This window comes from Oncorhynchus gorbuscha, linkage group LG16 (genome assembly GCF_021184085.1).
Source record: "Oncorhynchus gorbuscha isolate QuinsamMale2020 ecotype Even-year linkage group LG16, OgorEven_v1.0, whole genome shotgun sequence".
NCBI classification, from domain to species: domain Eukaryota; kingdom Metazoa; phylum Chordata; class Actinopteri; order Salmoniformes; family Salmonidae; genus Oncorhynchus; species Oncorhynchus gorbuscha.
Genome location: NC_060188.1, coordinates 64,559,530 through 64,573,554, shown reverse-complemented (window position 1 = coordinate 64,573,554; position 14,025 = coordinate 64,559,530). Strand labels below are relative to the sequence as shown.

The window sequence follows — 14,025 nt, the reverse complement described above, 5'->3', positions numbered from 1 at the left end:
ATTTGAAATTATTTGTACTTTTACTTTTATTTTACTTTTGAAATGCACTAAGTACATTTAAGCAATTACATTTACTTTTGATACTTAAGTGTATTTAAAACCAAATACTTAGACTTTCTCAAGTAGAATTATTGGCTGACTTCCGTTTGAGTCATTTTCTATGAAGTTAGCTTTAATAAGAAAATATGGCGATTAGGTACTTTTTACACGACTCATACTTTTGAGAAACAAGTCTTCTCTACTGAGTCATTGTTCATGTTTGCTGATATGTATGACACCTGCTGAGTCACTGGCATCTCTCACACTCAGTGTGAACGGGAAAGGAATCGGGCAGGTATATGACAAGGCTTGTGGTTTTGGATACATTTATCCTGGTAGTATAAACTCGTATGATTAGGGTAGTATACTTCCCAGATAAACACACATTCCAAACCAGAGCCATCTGGGCAATATCATGTAACCAACCATTGTTGAAGGATATTCCCAATGTTTCCTAGGGTTATTTACAGGGTCTTTGGTAGTGTTAGGGTTCTCAGGAGGACAAAGGTATTGGGTGATATCACAACATTCCACTGTTCTTGAATTCCATCTTATTTACAAATACTATTTTTTTCTGCTCAGAAATATGAGAGAGTTGGGAGTTCAGGTGCTTAGATTAATGATAAACCTGGTCAGTGGCGTGCTACCTGGAAAGACTTATCTGTCTGTCTGGCCAGACCCAGGAAATGATGTCACAACTATAGGCACTTCCCCTTCTTTCACCTGGAGGAGGAGGGGCCAGATTGAGTTAGGCAAGAGGTGAAAAACAAGGAAGGGAGCTCTCAGTAGGTAGGCAGGTGTGTATGTTTACTTCTTCTGAATGTGTGTTGGAGAGGGAAAAAATAAGGATTTGGGGATTTTAACACCACTCGGGCCTTTCTAAAGACTGATATGGACGTTCCGGACCCTTCCCATGGGAATATGGGGCTGCTGAGAACCTTTGATTCCTCTGAGTTTGGGAGCTGGGAGAAGATTGGCTCGGGCGGCTTTGGACAAGTATACAAAGTCCGACATGTACAGTGGAAAACATGGCTGGCTATCAAGTGCCCGCCCTGCCTTCATGTAGATGACAAGTATGTTGGACAGCTGTTTTTATTCTGAGATTGATGGTGTGTGGGGGTATGAAGAATGTTAAAGTATTTAAGCCTAGATGACATGTTATATGTTTGATAACCTCTGTGGGCGTCAGACTAAAAAGCAGGAGTTCTCTATGAGTTTGTTCATCTATCTGAGGGTGTGACGTATGCTGGTAACTTAGTCAGCCTTATGTCACAGACTCATTATCTTGTGGGTTCTGGAGGGTGGACATGTATGGGGGTACATTTCTATTATGTAAATGTTGATGTTTTTGAGGTGAGCACTTAGCAGTCATTCACATGTGGTTACAATGGAAGGCCCTTGAACAGTACACCTGTGAATGTTTGACTAGATTTCTTTACGTGATACACTCTCATGCTCTGCTGTAGTGTGGGAAAGAGGACTCTTTCACCCCTGGTGGCATTACCACCACAATTATCGACCACAAAGGCGTCTGGCTCCGATGAACAGATCAGTCTTTACTTTAATGCCTGGCCCTTTGTCCAGGAGACCCTGCCAGACATTACACTATGTCTCTGGAATGTAAACCTCTTCTTCAGTTTGGTGATGTTTGTTTTGACTCATGATTATGAGAAGTAGTATGACCTTTATGCCAGGTGTTGTCCCAAGTGTGTGTGTGCGAGTAACATGGTGTGCTGGGGGGAAAAGTTCAACATTATGCTAGTACTCTCCTTCCTCTCTTTCAACACTCCGTAGAACGCCATGTCACCACCATGACCCAACTCCCTCCGGGAGCCTCAAAGAGGACTACCAATTTACTTTCAATATTCCTTTCCTACTTGATTTCAAAATGTAGCAGTGTGGATGTGTAAATGATTTACAACACATTATCTCAAGAATCTGTACAATATCCTTTCATTCCTTTGGCACAACAAGTGTTATTTACGTTCACCAGCAGTGAGAAATATTAGTGCATTTGACTTTTTTTTGGTGGCATATCAAGTTAATGTTTCTGAAGGTGTCAGAGAATGAGGTCGGGAACATTGTATTCAAGAGGCCTCTGTCATTTTGAAAGCTTTTACAGCTTTGAATACAATGATTGGATCAGGTTGCTCCTAAACTTCATTTCACTTGAGAATTGACAATTTGTTGAGAGATTTAGTCAGACACTTACACTGAGTGTACAAAACATTAAGAACACCTGTTCTTTCTTTGACATACTAGATGAAGGGAAGAAGATAGGTTAAATAAGGATTTTTAAGCCTTGAGACAAGTGAGACACCAATTGTTCAGAGATTTAAGTGCCTGGGAATGGTAGTTGGTGCCAGGCGCACCGGTTTGTGTCAAGAACTGCAATGCGGCTGGGTTTTTCACGCTCAACAGTTTCCTGTGTGTATCAAGAATGGTCCACCACCCAAAGGATATCCAGCCAACTTGACACAACTGTGGGAAGCATTGGAGTTAACATGGGCCAGCATCCCTGTGGAATGCTTTTGACACCTTGCAGAGTCCATGTCCTGATGAATTGAGGCTGTTCTGAGAGCAAAAGGGGGGGGTAACTCAATATTAGGAAGGTATTCTTAATGTTTTGTATACTCCGTGTATATTACATTTGAGTTACTTAGGGCAGCGTTATGGATGTTACATTAGCATGCAACATCCCAACTTAAATGTCTCACAGAATGGAAACAATAATATAAATGAAACTTTTGTGTGTCTATAGTGCCCCTTGGGCACTATAGTGGAGATGGTATGGTGGAGAAATGAAGTAAGAATGGATGTTACATTAAATGGACAAGCTTTTTGGGAAGACGGAACATATTAGCATATGTCTGTGAATTTGTAAGTCTTAGGTCAAAACATGGAAAGGCTTAGCTGAACACAAAGACGCTAATTAAAAATAATAATAATTTAAATTACTACTTCGGAAAGGAAAAACAACCGTTATGGATGTCACAGAGTCTGAAATAGACATTCATTCCTTACAGATTTCTTGATCAAAATCTAACATTTGTTGATAAGATTGCATTATAACTGTCACGTTCATCATAGTGAGGAGACAAACACGCAGCGTGGTAAGCGTACATTCTTCTTTAATTAAAAAAAGAACACTGAACAAACTATCAAAACAACAAAACGTGAAGCTAATATGCATAGTGCAGACAGGCAACTAAACATAGACCAAGAATCCACAAAATACCCAAGGAATATGGCTACCTAAATATGGTCCCCAATCAGAGACAACGATAAACAGCTGCCTCTGATTGGAAACCAATTCAGGCCACCATAGAACTACATAAACCTAGACTTACAAAAAACCCTAGACAATGCAAAAACAAACATACCCACCCTAGTCACACCCTGACCAGACCAAAATATTAAAGAAAACTAAGATAGCTAAGGTCAGGGCGTGACAATAACAGGTAGTCTGAATATCATACAAGACCATATCAAAATTAACAGTTTAATTACAATTTTGTATAAAACATTTTTTTCAGAACTATTGTAACAAAATATGATAATAAAACAACATACATGTCCCTATAGTGCAAATGCATTCTTCTGGATACTGGATGAAGTCCGTATATTTTGGGGGGCTTTCACTTGAAAAAGACCCAGGCTCAGTTTCCCAAAAGCATCTTGAGGCTAAGTTCAGCGGTCTAAGGCACTGCATCTCAGTGCAAGAGGTGTCACTGCAGACCCTGGTTCAAATCCAGGCTGCATCACAGCGTCGTCAGGGTTTGGCCGGGGTAGGCAGTCATTATAAATAAGAATTTGTTCTTAACTGACTTGCCTAGTTAACTTAACCTTAAGATGCTTTTGGGAAACTGGGTCCAGCACTATTCACAGGTTGTTGATAAACACTCTTCTCATCTTTCTATCTAAAAAAGTACTGCCATGTATGAGAAATGCATTTCAGCATATATTTTCCAAGAGAATTTTAGCTGAAACACACAATTTTCAAGATATCAATAAGTGCTTCAGTACAAGTCTGAAGAAAACATCCCGAAACAAGCAGACAAAATGTGTTGAATGCACAAGCTTCTGAAGATAACATATGATACATCAATATCCATCACATCCACAGCCGTTATGGAAGGTGCAGATATCATAACGCTGAAAAAAAGATACGATAATGAAAAGAGATCCCAATTATAGACCATATAAAACCATAATGAAAGTTTGCTTTAAAGAGAAAGTTTCAAGATGAACTGATGTAGTGCATGTTTGTTTTTTAAAACTTTTCCTTAAAGGTTATGGATATTACATTGCTTGTCCCAGTCACCTTCTATCTTTACAAGACTGTAGAACACGCAAAACAAAACTCAAGACACTTCAATTTGGGATATAATTCTTCATTAACTAAGTCGTGAAATATCATTGACTGCAAAGCCTTTTTTGAGACTTGGCCACCTACTCTGTAATGGTCAGAATTCATGCAATCACCTACTAAGCCTGAACTCCCACATATAGAACTTAAGGATAATTATTAAAGTGGTTTCATTTGGAAATGACTAACTTTATTTGTGCATTCTCAGGTTGACTTATACATGGAATCGTCCTTTAGCAGACAAACACAACAGAGTGTATTGACTCCTTTATCTGTGTCTGATTGTGTTACTTCCTATGACCATTTATCTCACTTCTCTACCCTATTGCTTTTGCAAAACATTCACAAAGAAAAATATGTCTGATACAAAGCACAAGGAGGAAGTTCTTTAGCTTTGCCAATGACAAGCATTGACATCCTTCTCCAATCAATAGTAGCTAGACTCATGGCACCCACTGGACCTGAGCTGCAGATGTTATCTTCTCTCAACATCTGCAAAGTACATAAACTGTCATTTGCCTGCCTGCTCCCTGCCTCCACACATTGAATTGTAACGGTCTAATGTGATGCTCCATTAGCCATTACAGGATAGGTACTGTTTGGCATAGCACAGAGAATTTTCAACCAACTTTAAAGGTGCAATGCAACTGTTTTTCTGAATATCCAATTATTTGGGGGGGGGGAACAATTAAGTACAATACTGTGTTTGTTTTAAATTAAAATGGTCAAAAATATTAAAAAATACACAAAGCTTCATAGCAAAGAGCAATTTCTCAAGCAATAATTATGCTATGACTGTGGGGAAGGGAAAACTGAAAACTAGATGTTATTGGCAAAGAGGTTTGGAACTCTTTCTTATTAGTCTAACTAATTTACCGCCTGGTGATATCGCCATGCAGGCCAAAACTCTATCCCACCAAAACAGGTTGAAATTTCAGGCAGTCTTTTTAAACAGCTCTTAAAATGCAATTATCATAATTTTCACAATTTCACAGTATTATTCCAATCTCAGTGTTGAAATATATATAAAACCCTTAACTTGGGGATACTACCTTTGTTCTGGATTCGGCCAAACATGTACCTTCTAAAATGTCAGTGTCCAGCTCCATGAAGTAATCCAACAATGTGTATGCCGCCATCTTGTCTTTCAAATCTTCTCTCATTGATGGAGACATGTGAGTGTCATCATGACATGCAACACTTTGGGGTGGACCCACCTGTCTCAAAAACTTGTTTTATATATATATATATATATTTTCCACACTATGATGTTGGAATAATACTGTGAAAATCATGATAATGCCATTTTAGTGTAAGAGCTGATTGAAATAACCGCCTGAAATTTACATTTTAGATTTTTAGATTTCAGTAATTTAGCAGGCAATCTAATCCAGAGCAATTAACAATTAGTGCATTCATCTTAAAATAGCTAGGTGGGACAACCACATATCACAGTCATTGTAAGTACATTTTTCCTCAAAGCTATCAGCAAGGTCAGAGCTAGTAAGTGGGGGAAAAGTAAAGTGCGAGTGGTAGTATTAGTGTATTTTCGGGGTGAGGAGTTGGTGTGAGTTAGACACTGGTGCCGTCTAGATGGAAACAGAAAAGTCTCTTATGTAAAACACTCTCCTAAATCCACACATTTGCACAGATTTGTCATGCTTGTCAGATCTATTTAAGAAATGGCTTACACTTTTATTGAACTTGAATGATTTGGTAATATACCCCTTGGCAATTCCACTATATCGGAATTACTCTGGCTCCAATTTTTCACTTCAAAATGTATGTCAAACAAAAAAACATTGATTTCAAAGTTTTAACAAACCATGACACTTTGAACAATGTACACAGTAAATTATTATTTTTTTGAAACATTTACTGGAAAAACTTTACATACGCAAAGGTTTGGTAACAGATTTACGGTAAATCTCCCTCAGTTTTCTGTTACAAAACTTGTATCTGCACAGTTCTTCTTGTAAATGTGTTTTTGTAAACTTTTCAGTGGAAATTGTTAAAAGTAGTGGTTGTGCATAGAGTTGTATGTTTTTTTAAAACTTTGAAATCAATGTTTTTTGTTTGGTATATTGAGTCTCAGCGTAATTCATTCCCATGGAATTGTCCCCCTCAACATAAAAAATGGTCGCCTTAGTGACAGAGAGAATACACTACATTGTTTATTTAGCTTTTTACTTTTTAAGATCTTATCAGTATGCTGATTTTAATATTGAATGAATCCTTTGAAATCCCAAGTTGTTGCTCATTACCTTTGTAGTGAAGACACTACAGTATACACACACATTATTCACGAGATTAAGCAGTTTATCCAAGTTTTTTTCCAAAGCCACCTCTCTTTAGATCTCTATACTGAGGTCAGTGGTGATGGGCTACACGGCTCTATTTGAGTCTGCTAGCCTAGTCGGGCTAACACTGATAAAGGTAATAAATAGATCATTGTTCAAAGGTTGAGCAACGAGCACAGAGAACAAGAGGTCTGTTGTGTTCATAACTCCGAACCGAGATGGATTCTTAGGCTCTCTGAGGAATGTCGCTGGGACAGATCTGCCTGGCTGCCATACTTGGAGAATCTTTGTCCCATAAATGTGTCATGTCTGCAGGGGTTCACTGATTTAACCTGTCAGAGAGACAGGTTAATGCATAGGAAAGCTCATGCGTCTCAGTTTGCTGTCTCCTTGTATTCCCTCGTGTAATTTAGGTCGATGGTAAAAGGTTTTTCAAGTGCTGCTATTTTAACAAGCCTTTGAATACCTGTGTAAGATAAAATAACAACATTTTACGAATTTGTTGTGGATCGAGGGACGTGGATGGATGGGCAGATTTATGAAGACAGCTACATTTAAAATCACTGTTATGTGTATGAGTTATGTAGTTCAGTCTAAACAGACAGCTATATACGAGGGCTTTATGTCCAATTGGTGTGATGAAGTCTAAGTTAACAGACAAGCATGTCCTCTGTAGGGAGCGAGCAGAGCTGCTGGAGGAGGCTAAGAAGATGGAGGCGGCTAAGTTCCGCTACATCCTGCCAGTGTATGGGATCTGTGGGGACGCCCAGGGCCTGGTGATGGAGTACATGGAGACAGGCTCCCTGGAGACCCTGCTGGCTGCTGAGCCTCTGCCCTGGGAGCTGCGCTTCAGGATCATCCACGAGACGGCGGTGGGAATGAACTTCCTGCACTGCATGAGCCCACCCCTCCTGCACCTGGACCTTAAACCTGCCAACATCCTACTGGACGCACACTACCACGTCAAGGTGAGACACAACAGTTACTTGGTGTGTTCGTTGGAGTTCACACAGGGCACTGTGTGGGCAGTCCTTGTACATTTGAGACATAAATATGTCAAATCAATACACTGTCCAATAGAAAAGTCAGATTTTACCTTATAGTGTGCATTTAGCAAACTTTCACCCAAATTATGTCATTTCTACTACAGAGTGAGTCTTTAAAACAACAGCCCAAACTCAAGAGCTTTCATGTGGTATGTCCTTTAATAGGATTTGCTCAGGTGTAAATTTCAGCTGAGATGTATAGAGGGAGGAAATCTTTTTTTCACTTTAATTTTGCTTTAAACGGCCGCCCTGCTGCACACACATGCTACGGGCAGAAAGGTGTCTCCCTCCCAGCCCACCTGCTCTCCTACCTCCCACTGGATGACTAATGGAGGTGGAGGAGAAATGGGTGGGAACCTCATCTGTTTTAATACCTTGATGTAAACAAGGAGCCTGGGCCTGTCTTAACAGGCTGAGTACAGTACTCTGCCAACACTGACTGAGTGTGTGTTCAGCTGCTCGCCCACACATGTAACTCACAGTCAAACAGGGCCTCAACTCCTGACACGAGAGGTAAGTAGAGCACCCACAGGCTAGGACAGGATGTGGCTGCCTCTACCCTCATCAGGGCTCTGGATGCATAGAATACAATAAGGGCTCAGCCATCAGCTTGAGGGTAAAGTTAGTTATCGGTAGCCATAGCCATGACAACAAATGGGAAAGGGAGAGGTCAAGTAGGTTCTTGTCTTAATAAGATATATTCTGTATCTCCAATCTCCCCTTCAGATATCAGATTTTGGTCTGGCCCGATGGAACGGCCTATCCAGAGTTGATGAAATCAGCCGTGATGGGTTCTGTGGCACTATCGCCTATTTGCCGCCGGAGAGCATCGTCGAGAAGGACAGGGTATCAGACACTAAGCATGACGTCTACAGGTGAGCCTCTTCACCTTCACTTCTCTCTGCCCTTGTCTGTCAGAGGAGTGGAACGTTGTCTGTTTAATGCTTAGTCATGATGTTTAGTTATGATGTTTGTTTTTTTCAATTCTCCCTTCCATTGTTTATTTTCACAACATTGGTTTTAATCACTATGAATATGAAATGGATGTATATTAATCAGTTATAAATTATGCTTGGACAACACATAGTGAGTTCAATCATTGATCACCTTTATCAGTATTCCTTGCTACTGACCTGTCGTTCCCTTCCTGTTACAGCTTTTCGATAGTCATCTGGGGAATTCTCACACAGAAGAAACCTTACCAAGGTGAGACATGTTGAGGAAATGTATGGATGGGTTGAGGATTGGTGTGAGACATGTTGTGGTCGTTTAGGGTTTGTCTGATAAGATTCACTCCTAGTCTTTCTTAAACTCAAAAGGCCTGGTTCCTGGACCGTGATTAAGCGTATAGACTCCTTGTGACATGACCACCCATGTTAGTCCGTCCTGCGTCTCAGTAAGTGAAGGTAACAGACATTTAGTCACAGTGCACATATTGACCGTGCCGTTGAGTGTTTACCTGGTGAATTCCAGGGAGGCAGGCTGACAGGTGTATTCCCCAGGCATATCCTTTGAATTGAAAGCTCTTGTTCAGGGCATTGACATCCTTGGCACCGGCACCTGTGTCCGCCAATAATGAAGCCCTAGAAAAGCACTCTCCTCCTCCCATGTTCCTCATCCTTCTATTGAATGGTATTAAAGCTACAGAAGAAGCCAGGGTGATCTGAGCTTAACTCCACTGCTTCTGTTTGCTTTGAATCATTGACTGGCTTTCTGGCTGATCCCAATGCCTTATAACAAAGATACCATGACCAAGAAAGTCTGAGACGTTTTTCCAGGCTTGGTGTGGGAGAGAAAGGAAAGGGGGACACCTAGTCAGTTGTACAACTGAATGCCTTCAACTGAAATGTGTCTTCCGGCATTTAACTCAACCACTCTAACAAAACATCTATATGCCTTCCTTATCTGAGCATACAGAAAGATTATAATAATGAGGGATACATACTTGAATTGGTCCTACCTAGACATTTGTTTATGTTGCTTTTCCATACTTTCACCAGCACACAATCAAGGCGTAATTCATTGATATAATAATAATAATAATAATATATGCCATTTAGCAGACGCTTTTATCCAAAGCGACTTACAGTCATGTGTGCATACATTCTACGTATGGGTGGTCCCGGGGATCGAACCCACTACCCTGGCGTTACAAGCGCCATGCTCTACCAACTGAGCTATCCAGGCTCTAATTTGTCTTTTGAATAATGGGGCCTGGTACACCTTTTGGACTGAGTTATCATATGAACAGTAGAGAAATGAATGACGTGTATCAATGTGTCTTATATATTGTGTTGATTGTATCTTTATGTCCTCTATTTCCTCCAGGGGAGAACAACATCCTGCAGATCATGGTGAAGGTGGTGAGAGGGGTGCGTCCCGATCTCAATGTTGTGCCCCGGAGTCGACCCCAAGCCTGCACGGGGTTCCTGAGCCTCATGCAGCGCTGCTGGGCCTCCTTACCTGATGCCAGACCCAGCTTCCAGGGTGAGTAGACATCCAATGGGGCCTATGCCTGTAAGGGATAGGTGTTTGTGTTTATCTTGAGGCTTGAAAGCAGGAAGAACACAATTCAAGCGTAGTAATACATACACAAAGTCATGATATACTGTACATATATTTTTCTGAAATGGTGAAATGTAAACCATGGGATGCTATTCTGTACATCAAACCTGACCTTTGTTGTCTTCTGTCTGCAGAAATCACATCAGAAGCCGAGGAGCTGTGTTCTAAACCCCAAGAGGAGTCCAAGAACCAAACTCCTATGCCTGAGAATAACCATTGCAATGGACTAACCACTGACCAGGTAGAACCACACATACCAGTCACTTATATTCCCCTGCTTGTAAATGACTGTTGTAGCTCGAAATGGCTTATTTTTAATGGAATATCTACGTAGGTGTACAGAGGCCCATTATCAGCAACCATCACTCTTGTGTTCCAATGGCACATTGTGTTAGCTAATTCAAGTTTATCATTTTAAAAGGCTAATTGATGATTAGAAAACCCTTTTGCAATTATGTTAGCACAGCTGAAAAGTGTTGTTCTGATTAAAGAAGCAATAAAACTGGCCTTTTTTAGACTAGTTGAGTATCTGGAGCATCAGCATTTGTGGGTTCGATTACAGGCTCAAAATGGCCAGAAACAAAGACCTTTCTTCTGAAACTAGTCAGTCAATTCTTGTTCTGAGAAATTAAGGCTATTCCATGCGAGAAATTGCCAAGAAACTGAAGATCTCATACAACGCTGTGTACTACTCCCTTCACAGAACAGCGCAAACTGGCTCTAAACAGAATAGAAAGAGGAGTGGGAGGCCCCGGTGCACAACTGAGCAAGAGAAAAGTACATTAGTGTCTAGTTTGCGAAACAGACGCCTCACAAGTACTCAACTGGCAGCTTAACGATGTCTACAGTGTATTTCTGATCAATTTGATGTTATTTTAATGGGCAAAAAAACAAGGACATTTCTTAGTGACCCCAAACATATGGATGGTAGTGTACATAGCTACATAACTAGATGTTTTAACAACATGTCAACATAAAGGTTGTCAAAGAGCCAAGGAGTCAAGGTGTTTGTTATTGTATTTCTAACATAGCTGTGTCTCCAACAGAATAAAGAGCAGAAGTCAGTCAGGCCCAAGTCTGCCATGTTGCCAGAGAAAGACTACAGCCTATCAGAGCTGCTGAGCCAGGTAGACTCTGGGATATCTCGGAGCTTTGACCATGTGAAGGAGGACCGCTGTCCCAGCAAAGACAACACCAGCAAGAGACTGTCGGGAATCTCCTCTGTAGACTCTGCCTTTTCCTCTCAAGACTCCATTACCCTCTCCTTTGAGAAAGAGAATACCTGTGGTAAGAATGGTTGTGCCTTGGCATTGTCTATGGTTTCCTTTAACAGATGACATGAATTCTTGTTTCTCATGGTGTTATATCCTACATAAGTAGTACAGTTCTGAATGACTTCTGGAGCATGCAGAGTGTCTCTTTTAACTTTAGGATAATTTCTTTGTGGTTTTGTCCCTGACTCCATACTGTGTCTTCTATCTCCTTGTTGTTTAGACTCTGGGGAGGTGCAGAGGAGGAAGCTGTGTGACGCCATCCGTACCAAAGACATGTCCAAGCTGATGAAGATCCTGCAGCCTCAGGACGTGGACCTCCTATTGGAGGGCGGCTACAGCCTGCTCCACCACGCCGTCACGCAGGCCAACGAGGAGGCCGTCAAGTTCCTGCTCCTCAACCATGCCAACACCAACCTGGCCAATGCCCACGGCTCCACCCCACTCCACCTGGCCACAGAGAAGCACCTGAAGGGCCTGGCCGAGCTGCTGCTGGGCCGCCGGAGCACCAACGCCAACGCCCGGGACGAAGACCAATACACAGCCCTGCACTGTGCTGCTCAGAACGGGGACGAGGCCATCACCCGCCTACTGCTGGACCGCGGCGCTTCCATCAATGAGACGGACGCCCAGGGACGTACACCTGCACACATCGCCTGCCAGCATGGCCAGGAGAACGTGGTCAGGGTGCTGCTAAGCCGCGGGGCAGACGTCCATGTGAAGGGCAGAGATGACTGGACGGTGCTTCACTTGGCTGCCTGGCAGGGCCACCTGGGCATCGTCAAATTGCTGGTGAAGCAGGCCGGGGCGGACGTAGATGGGCAGACCACTGATGGCCGCACCCCGCTGCACATGGCCTCCCATAGGGGACAGTATAGGGTGGCAAGGATCCTGATAGAGCTGGGGGCAGACGTCCACGTGACCTCCACGGGCCTCCACACCCCCCTGCATGTGGCGGCTGAGACGGGCCACACCAGCACCTCTCGCCTCTTAGTCAAGCATGATGCCGATATCCAGGCCCGGACCACCCAGGGTCATACCGCCCTTCACCTCGCTGCTCAGCGTGGCCACCTGCCCACAGTGAAGATGCTGATCGAGGAAGGGGCAGACCCCTACTGCACCAACCAAAACCTGCGTACCCCCTGCCACCTGGCTGCAGAAGGGGGGCACTGTGAGGTCTTCAAAGAGCTTCTGGTCCACTGCCCTGAGGGTGCCAGTCTGTCAGACGAGCAGGGCCTCACCCCTCTTCACCTGGCTGTGAGAGGAGGCTACACAGATATCACCAGCATGCTGCTAGCCCAGGGGGTGGAGGTATCACAAGAAGTACCACAGGACTCCATACCCCTACCAGAGGAAGTACCACAGGACTCTATCCCCCATGACACACTGCAGCCAGCAGCAGAGGACTACCCAAAGCTTCTGGATTGTCAGCCAAGCTCGTTGGCCAAGTGTCTCCAGAGAAAGGTTGTAATCTTGAAACTGACGGAGCGTGAAGGAAATGACTGTCCAGAGGAGGGAGTCACGCTGTGACTGGATTGTACAGAACTGTCCTGGAATTAAAAACCGTCAGGGACCTCTTCTATTCCCTTCCCCTTGGATGTGATGGGAGAGGTGTCTCGAGCTAAAGAGACCAGCAGTTGTATTAGTTTTTTTTGTACATACTATTTTGATTGTGTCTTATTTTTCTGGCAGTCTGTGATTGATCATTCATTTCCAGATGTTATGGTTATTTGGGCCTCTCAAAGCCCCTGTTACCGCCCTGCATTACTTTGGTATCTTGTCAGAGGAGGAAAGTTTGAATGTAAATATGTATACTGTATAGAGAACCATGAGCTCATATAAATCACTTTGTTCCTTTATGTTAAATATAGACTTCATGTCATGTTTTCCCTTAATAGTGTAGCTTTTCTACTTTGCATATGCACATTCATGGCCCCCAGTAAAAAATAATGTTGACATTATCTGTGGAAGGCCATTTGTATTTTCCTTTGCTATCGACTTACTGTAGCTGGTATGTTTAAACATGTCCATAAGCTATATTCTCTAATAAAACAACAGTGTCAATACAAGTGTGTGTGTGTGTGTGTGTGTGTGTGTGTGTGTGTGTGTGTGTGTGTGTGTGTGTGTGTGTGTGTGTGTGTGTGTGTGTGTGTGTGTGTGTGTGTGTGTGTGTGTGTGTGTGTGTGTGTGTGTGTGTGTGTGCACCCACCCACGTGCCCCTGTAAATGTGTGAATGGAAGAATGATGGCCATCTTCACTGCCAGGCAGAATGGACATGTCTCTATCTGCAGCCGGCTTTATTCTTATCATTCCTGCCTGCCTCTCCCCCAGACCCTACAGAGCATTCTCAACTTGGCATCATCCATGGGAACTGCCCTCGGGGGGGATCGCAGGCCAGGCAGGTGGGTGAGTGGGAGGGGAGTGGGGTGAGGAGG

General features: G+C 42.8%; 1 protein-coding gene across 1 annotated transcript; it reads left to right on the top strand.

The window, feature by feature from the left end:
- Positions 1-778: 778 nt before the first annotated feature.
- Positions 779-13,654, top strand: LOC124000536 (receptor-interacting serine/threonine-protein kinase 4-like). The gene is made up of 8 exons (XM_046306984.1): positions 779-1,112; positions 7,385-7,676; positions 8,481-8,629; positions 8,911-8,960; positions 10,083-10,241; positions 10,454-10,560; positions 11,366-11,606; positions 11,814-13,654. Exons 1-8 carry the CDS (start codon positions 931-933, stop codon positions 13,118-13,120), a joined length of 2,487 nt encoding a protein of 828 aa, XP_046162940.1. The 5' UTR covers positions 779-930; the 3' UTR covers positions 13,121-13,654.
- Positions 13,655-14,025: the final 371 nt, after the last annotated feature.